The 8607-nt window shown below is 33.0% G+C and overlaps 2 protein-coding genes across 3 annotated transcripts; both read right to left on the bottom strand.

The window, feature by feature from the left end:
- Positions 1-2240: 2240 nt before the first annotated feature.
- Positions 2241-5500, bottom strand: LOC108838745 (uncharacterized). Of its 2 annotated transcripts, XM_056987911.1 has the most exons (5): positions 4718-5500; positions 4409-4643; positions 3264-4315; positions 2967-3195; positions 2241-2888 (listed from the first exon to the last, which is right to left on the bottom strand). In XM_056987911.1, the coding sequence occupies exons 3-5, from the start codon at positions 3774-3776 to the stop codon at positions 2386-2388; spliced, it is 1245 nt and encodes a 414-aa protein (XP_056843891.1). In that variant the 5' UTR covers positions 3777-4315; positions 4409-4643; positions 4718-5500; the 3' UTR covers positions 2241-2385. The 2 variants fall into 2 exon arrangements, with proteins under 2 accessions (XP_056843891.1, XP_056843890.1); XM_056987910.1 differs by having other exon boundaries at positions 3264-4643.
- Positions 3996-4538, bottom strand: LOC130495837 (uncharacterized protein At2g29880). The gene has a single exon (XM_056987374.1). The coding sequence runs from the start codon at positions 4536-4538 to the stop codon at positions 3996-3998; it is 543 nt and encodes a 180-aa protein (XP_056843354.1).
- Positions 5501-8607: the final 3107 nt, after the last annotated feature.

The raw sequence follows: 8607 nt of genomic DNA, 5'->3' as shown, positions 1-8607 counted from the left end.
CCTATCCGGCGCTGGTAAAATGGTTCTGCTCAAAGCAGTATTGGCTGCTATGCCCACCTACTCTATGACGTGCTTCAAGCTCCCCCAATCTTTGTGTAAGCAAATACAATCAGTTCTTACCCGGTTTTGGTGGGACGCTACACCGGAGACTAGGAAATTGTGTTGGGTTTCTTGGGAAAGACTCACCCTACCTAAATCTGAGGGTGGGTTAGGTTTCCGAGAGATTCAACACTTCAACGACGCTCTGCTGGCTAAAATCTCCTGGCGCATTATCAAAGAACCTGCATCTCTTCTCAGTCGCACTCTTCTCAACAAATACTGCAAACACGCTGAGTTCTTAGAGTGTGAGGCCCCGTCGAACTGTTCTCATGGCTGGCGGGGTATCCTTGCGGGACGTGAAGTCTTGAAGCTGGGAATAGGGAAAGTTGTTGGTAATGGGAGTGACACCAAGATTTGGGCTGACAATTGGCTCTCCACGTCTATGCCTCTTTGTCCAATCGGCCCCCCAACTGAAGCATCTAGCAATGCGACGGTGGATTCCCTTATCAACGCTTCTACGCTGAATTGGGACGTCAAAGCTATACGAAGCCTCTTGCCGCAGTACGAGAACCACATCAGGAAACTCGCTTTGAGTACCTTTAACATGACTGATTCGATAGTATGGCTTCCCGAGAAGAGTGGGATTTTCTCTACCAGATCAGGTTATGCTTTGACTAAAACAGCAAGCATCCCTACCTCGGCAGGTGCTTTTAACTGGTCCCGTTACATTTGGAACTTGAAGACTCTGCCTAAGCTTAAGCTCTTCTTGTGGAGGCTCATGAACAATGCTCTTCCTGTAGGAGAAGCTCTCCGGTCCCGTGGCATTTCAGGCTCCTTCGCATGTAAGAACTGCGGTGAACCAGAATCTATTCTTCATGTTCTCCTCCACTGCCCAGTGGCTCAAAGGATTTGGGACCTGACCCCCGCCATTAACAAACCAGACCCAAACTCTATTACAACGGTGGCTCAGCTTCTTCAAACCTGTCATCTCCTCACTAGCCTCCCGCCAACTGCTGTTTCCGCTCCTCTCCACCCTTGGATTCTCTGGTACCTTTGGACCAGTAGAAACAAATTGGTTTTTGAGAATATAGCTTATGCAGATCAGGAGGTGGTGGATAGAGCTATGAAAGAGGCAAGGTCATGGCAAAATGCCCAGATTACAACCCCTACTAAACCTCCCTCGGGACGCGGTTCTGCTCCACCTCACCGCTCCTCCTCCTCTGCTACTAAATGCTTCACGGATGCTTCGTGGATAGCGGGGACTGGAGTAGCCGGATTAGGATGGCTCTTCAGGTCATCATCGGGTTCCCTAGTGAGCCAAGGTTCTACAAACCGCATCTTCATTAGCTCGGCCTTGATGGCTGAAGCTCTAGCGGTAAAGACAGCTCTAATTGCTGCCTCTTCTTCGGGACTTCGGAAGCTGGAATGCTTCTCGGATTCAAAAAGTCTCGTCGACCTTCTATCCAGTAACGGCTCGGCCGTTGAAATCCAAGGAATCCTCCATGATATCTTCTTGTTGAGTAGTTCCTTTGATTCTATCTCCTTTTCCTTTATTCCAAGACTCCAAAACATGGATGTTGACAGGCTTGCCAAAGCAGCTTGTAACCTCCCCATTGTATCCACCTCTGGGTGATTAAACTCTTTTCCTAATAATAATTTAAGGTTTCGATCAAAAAAAAAAAAAGTACAGACCGATGTTCTTTGATGAACTCGTCGGACAGAGTGTAGCTGTTCAGTCATTAATGAACGCTTTGAAGAAGGGTAGGGCTGATAGTGTTTATCTCTTCCAAGGTCCTAGAGGAACTGGGAAGACATCTACTGCAATGATCTTCTCGGCCGCCTTGAACTGTGATGTGGAGGCTGAAGAAATGAAGCCTTGTGGGTACTGCAAAGAGTGTAGTGAGTTCATGGCAGGGAAGAGTAGGATTTGTTGGAGCTTGATGAATAACTCTGCTTCTCATCTCTTTGTTCTAGGCTATCCTTGCTTTTATTTTATTTTTGTCCAAGGCTTACCCTAGCTGTTTTAACTCTTTTGTAAAAAGTTACAAACCTTTATGATTGTTATATGGAACTCAAAGTTTGACAAACCTTTACTGAGTAACAACAACAATATAAATAATATCAAACTCAGTCAAGTGGTAAATTATTTTAACACTAAGCCGTACGAGAATCTTCAGATAATGAAAAATAAATTAGGCCAAAGCAATAACAAGCATGAGACAGAAACATCTCAAAAGTCACCTAAGAGATTAAGAAGTTCAATGTTGTAAAACACTGTGAAAACTAACAACGCTCAAAAAGACATGAACAGACGAAACTGTAGTTTATGAAAGAAGAAGATATATCCTATGCTTCATGTTGACTTCCTGTCTCGATAGCATCTGCCCACATACTTGCCGCTATTGTGTCTCTCCAATTATTAGCATATTCTCTTTGCTGAGATTGGAGAGTTCCTACATCTTCATTATCTTCATAGAAAGTTCCTGCATTTTCATTTACCGAACTATTTTCTCCGCTGTTCACATTTTGCTTTTCCGGAGGAAATTCATCGGACCGGCAATGTGTACGAAGAAAATTGTGTAGTCCAGCACAAGCTAATACAAGCTCTGCTTGTACTTCAAAAGGAAATGGTGGCGCTGATTTAAAAATCAGAAAACGAGATTTGAAAATACCAAAAATTCGTTCAACTACATTCCTTAGAGATGCATGTCGTAGGTTGAACAACTCATTCTGATTACTAGGATCACGACCTTGCCCTTTAAAGTCCTGCAGGTGATACCTTGTACCTCTGAATGGAGCTAAAAAATTGCGACGATTTGCAAATCCACAATCAACAAGATAAAATTTTCCTGAAAATTATACATGACATAAATATATAAAATACAAAGTAATATTTTTTTATATAAAATGCATATGTAGATAAAAACCTTCTGGAACTGTCAATCTGCTAGTAGTCCGTGTTAGAGCATCACTTAGTACTTTTGAATCGTGAGCACTGCCTTCCCATCCACTAAGAATATATATGAATTCGAGATCAAAATTACAAGCAGCCAAGACATTTTGTGATATTCTTCCTTTCCGATTACGATAAATAGGTGCATCAGAAGCAGGCACTATTGCATCAATGTGGGTGCCATCAATAGCGCCAATGCAGTCCTACACAAGTGACAATATTAGCTGGTATCAATTGAATTTAAAATAATATACTTTGAATCAAAAAGTACCTTGAAGTAAGGATAGTTGCGGGTGCTTTCTCTTATTGTTGAAGGTATTATGAGTCCAGGTTTAGCCATCAAACTTGGTGCGATAGAGTTTAAAGCCTTCAAAACCTTGTGAAAGTTTGTACTTGCAGTAAATTTTGATCTATTCAATGTGTCCATTGTGTAAGAATACCTTGAATTCTGACCAATAGTGAGCAAAAATGTAGCCACCATTTCTTCAAGACATATCTGTCGAGTATCTCTGAGAGGTGTTTTCTCTTTGATAAGATGACACAACTTCACAAAAACTGATGGATACATACGGTAGACTTGTCGAAAGTGTTCCGGATCTTCTTTGAGAGCATTTTGGATGTAGTTGTAACCAATTTTTGTGATAGGCTGGCGCATCGGACGTTCAATGCGTTTATTCTTCAAAACACAGGCTCTAGTTGTCTTCTCCAATATAAATAACATAATGTCAATTTCTAATTCATCATCTTCGTGAACAAGTTGGTCTTCTCCCCCAAAATGCTCCATGATGCAAAGAAAACTGTGCCAACAAAACAATACAATATATTAAATAAAAAATTTGACACCATTATATATTTGACATTTTATTACAGAAAAACAACTGAAATTTTATTAAAGAAAATATTTCTTTGAAAAAGAGAACTTAAATAAACCAACCATTCATGAAAAAAGATAGTCTTCCAAAAACAAAATAAAAAACCTAAACATTAAAAACCATCAAAATAATCAAAGAGAGCCAAGATTGCTCTGGATCCAACCAAAACGTTCTTCTACTGTCATGTCTTTGAAGACACTTTTCATCTCAAGCTTATGAATCAAGGTGATAGCTCTGTAGCGAGTATGATTGTCTAAATTAGGAATCTCCTTCATGGCTTCCCATATGTTGTCTCTTTTTCTTTCAGCTTCCTTTTCTTCTTCTTCTCGCTTTACCTTTTCCTCTCTTTTCTCAGCTTCTCTTTGTTGTCTTTCTTCTCTTTGTTGTATGACACTAAGGATCTTGTTGCTAACCTTGATCATAGAATCATCCTGATCATTTTTCAGCTTATCTGCATCATTAGTAGCTTCCCTTTTAGATCTCTTCCTTGGATGAAGCTTTTCTGCACGGCTTTTTGAACTGATATCTGGAAATGTTGGCATACCACATTCTGGTGATGGCTGTTGAGATGACAATTCAAAAATTTCATCACTGCTTTGATGAAGATTTATGTTTTCTCTCACTTGAGTATTCTCCTCAACTCTAAACGTTCGAGCATCTGTAGTATCACCCATTCCAACTGCAGAACGACCAGTAGCTACACCATTTCCAAATATGAGTTGCAGATCTTCAAATTTTGCAATAGATTCATATCGTAGATGAGTATGTGTAGGATGTTTCTGTGGATAAAAAAAATAGTTTTCAGTTATAATACATTTGAAACCTTAATAAATTTATGTAATCAAATACATACCTTTAAATACTCATCCCATACTTCATCTGGAGCAGTAAACCTTTTTGTGTCAGGATCCCATCCAAATCCGGAGCTACATCGTTGAAGATCCAAATAGTTTTGGTGTATGGTTCGTAAAAATTTTATTCTACTTAGATAGTGCTTGTGTTCTTTTTGGCATCCAAGTTTTTTATTGAGAACAGGTAAGATTTTTTGCTCCACTGTAAACTTGTTTATTAGACCACTAGCATCACGCCAATTCCGATGAATAGCATCGACAAGGAGATCAACCAAGAGTTTTGTTTCCTCTGGTCCCCATTGACTATATGTACCTTTTTCTTTACTTTTTTGTGAATCTCCCATCAGCTAGTTATAGTAATATATCACATAATTCAAAATCAAAACAGATAGGAAAAGAAGCGCAATGCAAAATAAAAATAAAAAACTCAATCAAACGATGAACGATGCATGCATGTTACACGTCCAAATACAAAACACAAAAGTTAAAGAAATGAGTATACCTGCAGAGGCGAAAGTTCTAGCAAAGCTATTGATCATAAGTCGTCTTTGACTTGGAGATAATTTATAGAGCTTTGCGTTGTGAAGGGATAATAACAAATGCAACAGATATATATTATTCAATACTTTAGAGATAAACTCTACAAAAGTTTATAATTATCTAGCTTTGAATTCTGTTATAATCTATAAAATTCTTCGACAAGATTTTTAAGAATCTAGAAATTCCTTTTAATTCTATTAAACTCATTATTTTTTAAAATAATCAAAACTATTTTAAAATCTTAAACCAATAACACCCCCTTAATAGCTATTATAATAACTAAATTTAAATGAATATATATATTTAATATTGAACCACATTTAAAATATGTTAGGAAAATCCAATTTAATATCTCTAAAGAATCCGGCTGACAAAAAAAATATCTCTAAAGAATCCACAACATCAACAGTTTTCTTGTCTCTGGTAGTACAATGTTTTTGTATCTTGTAGAGTCGAAAAGTCATATCAATTTGACAATTCCATTATTTAGTTGCAGAAGTATATGAACAACATATTTGTATTTTTGTAATTTGTTATTTTCCGAATATAAATAACTAATAAATATAAAATTAGATATTTTCTAAGAAAATCTCTAAATAGCATATAATAAAAATTAATAAAATAATCATTATGTAACTGTAAAATAACCAGAATGTATATTTTAATTAAAATAGCTTTTCTTAAAAATTGAAAAAATAAATATATTTTCGAGATTATTTTTCAAATATTTATTTGGTTCTTTTTTCTAAAATTTTGTTTTGGCATTTATTTCAATTTTTTATCAAAATTCAGAAACTCTTTCCTGAATATAAATAATTACATAATTCATCTTAAAATATGTTATACATATTTGGGATGCTTTCATACTATACATGCATACATGAAAAAATAAAAACCATACATGCATACAGTTTTTAAATACATATATAACTCAAATTAAAAAGTTGGCATACACATTCATAAAGTATCTTCCCAAATACACATTCAAGAATGTCTTCTTAAATACACATTCAAGAATGTCTTCTTAAATACACATTCAAGAATGTCTTTCTAAATCCACATTTCAAAATCTATTCCAAATTACACATTCAAGAATATATCATAAAAGTGTATTTTTTATGAAGGTTTCTAAGAATTTTATGAAGATGTTATTATACACATTAATGAATGTCTTCATAAAGTTTTGGAGTATGTTTTATATATCCAAGAATGTTTTCATAAATGGACATATAATTAAATTGATGGAGGTATTCACAAATATACATGCATGGTAGTCTTCTTAACTCATTCATTAATATTATTTAAAAATATACATTTATGAAAGGTTTTTTCATTTTTAATTTCTAGATCTTACTAAGATACCATACAACTACAAGACGGGAGCCAAAAATTTTGAATTCTATCGGAAATCCGTGGATGATTACCGACGGGAGCCAAAAAATTGACTTCCATCAAGAATTCCCCACAAATTCTCAATAAAATTCAGTTTATATTACTAAAAATATAATAATTTAAGGGTTGACACTCTCAAAAAAATTATCGGGTCATATAATAAGTGTAAAAACAAATTTAAACGTAGTAAACAATCAATATATTTTTAAAATAACATCACCTAAAATAAGTCGATTAAAGCATATTTCAAGGTAATAATACAATTACATACACATTCATAATCAATAATGTTTTTATTGAAGAATGTCTTTCTAAATATACATATAACTCAAATGCATATTCAATCGGTTTTTTCTAAAGTGTTTTTTTAATATGAGAAACAAAATTTTGAAAAATGATACTTTTATACTTTTGAAAAAATATGTCCACAAAAATATTTTTTATTATTTATTTATTTTTATATTATATTAATTAAACATGGGTGTACTTTTGTTTTTGCACTTTAACGAATTATAATTTTGGGACTTTTACCCTTAGATACTACTTTGGAATAAAAAGTGTTAAAAATGATATGTGAGACCATTTCTCTATTTTATATTATTATAAAAGTAAATGTTAGAATCAGAAATTAATAATGTGTATCCAAAATCTAATAAGTCATATTTGTTCTTATATTATGTTCTCATTTTACACATGCTGTTTTCTTATAAATAAGCTATTTTATAATAAAATATTAGTACACAACATAAAGCAATGAATTGGATGGGAAATTAAATTAAAAATAATAAATAATTGATTATCACAAACTATCACTAAAGTTCTTCCCAACTTTACAATTAGACATATACCAAGAATGCATAACAAATTGGCAAACGAACTTTCATGTAGTTCTCATAGTCTATATTTAATTGTGATGTATGTTGATTCAGTACCATTGAATCTGATTCTCTTTTTGAGTAGTTAGTGTCATGTCTATAAAGAACTCACCAAAGTTCTATATGCATTTATGGGAAAATACGAAAACATTCTTAATTTGATAAAAATGACGAAGAGTATATAAATAAAAAATTAAAATAAAAGAGTAATAAATATATATATTATTAAAACTGAAGTGTATTTGAGTTTTATTTGGAAACATGGTTAGTAGTGTAAAAAAAATTTGTTTGGAAACATGTATATTAATTTAAGAAAAGAGGTTTGTTTTGAAACATTGATAGCAGTTTCTTAAGGAAAAAAAATAATGGGATTATGTTAATAATGAAAATTGAAATTCAATTATATTATAAAAACTATCTATTTGGGCCACTTTTGAAATATAAAAAATGAGTCAATCTAATTACTTAAAAACATAACTTGTCTAAAATAATTATAAAACAAAATTTAAATTTTATATACATATTTCAAATCAAAATAATAATTTAAAGTTGATTTTATATCAAAAAATTGATTCAAATTATACATATATTCAAAAATTAATTTTTCAACAACCATTATGAAAAAATGTTATCAATATATATAAGAAAATACAAATAGCTCAATTTCATATACCAACTTAGATTATGGTTTTGTATTTCACATTAAATTTTTAATATATATATATATGATGGTACATATAAAATCCTATTAATTATATGATTACTTATATGATAATACACATATAATACGATTAATTACATGATGACATATATGATATATAATAGTGAATACGGGTGGACGTTTAGGTATACATTTATGTTTGTTTCGGATCTATTTGGGTTTCGGATTTCTGTGGTCAAAGATTTCAACCCCATTTGGATATTTTAAAATTTTGGTTCAGATTCGATTTAGATCTTTGTGGGTTTGGATAACTCATTTAAATTATTTTTAAAATTTTAGAATTCATTATATAGTTTAATTTTCTCAAAATCTATCAACAAAATAATATATTAAATATAAATTTGAATAACATATGTTAAAATAC

This window comes from Raphanus sativus, chromosome 6 (genome assembly GCF_000801105.2).
Source record: "Raphanus sativus cultivar WK10039 chromosome 6, ASM80110v3, whole genome shotgun sequence".
NCBI classification, from domain to species: Eukaryota; Viridiplantae; Streptophyta; class Magnoliopsida; order Brassicales; family Brassicaceae; genus Raphanus; species Raphanus sativus.
This window is presented reverse-complemented; position numbering and strand designations above follow the sequence as displayed.

Excerpts from the sequence above, each read along its gene's own strand:
- LOC108838745 (XM_056987910.1), bottom strand. The coding sequence starts at position 3,776 with ATGGAGCATTTTGGGGGAGAAGACCAACTTGTTCACGAAGATGATGAA. Across the intron at positions 3,196-3,263 it reads GCAACTATCCTTACTTCAAG|GACTGCATTGGCGCTATTGA; the intron begins GTACTTTTTGAT and ends TCACTTGTGTAG. Across the intron at positions 2,889-2,966 it reads CAGATTGACAGTTCCAGAAG|GAAAATTTTATCTTGTTGAT; the intron begins GTTTTTATCTAC and ends TATAATTTTCAG.
- LOC130495837 (XM_056987374.1), bottom strand. The coding sequence starts at position 4,538 with ATGGGTGATACTACAGATGCTCGAACGTTTAGAGTTGAGGAGAATACT.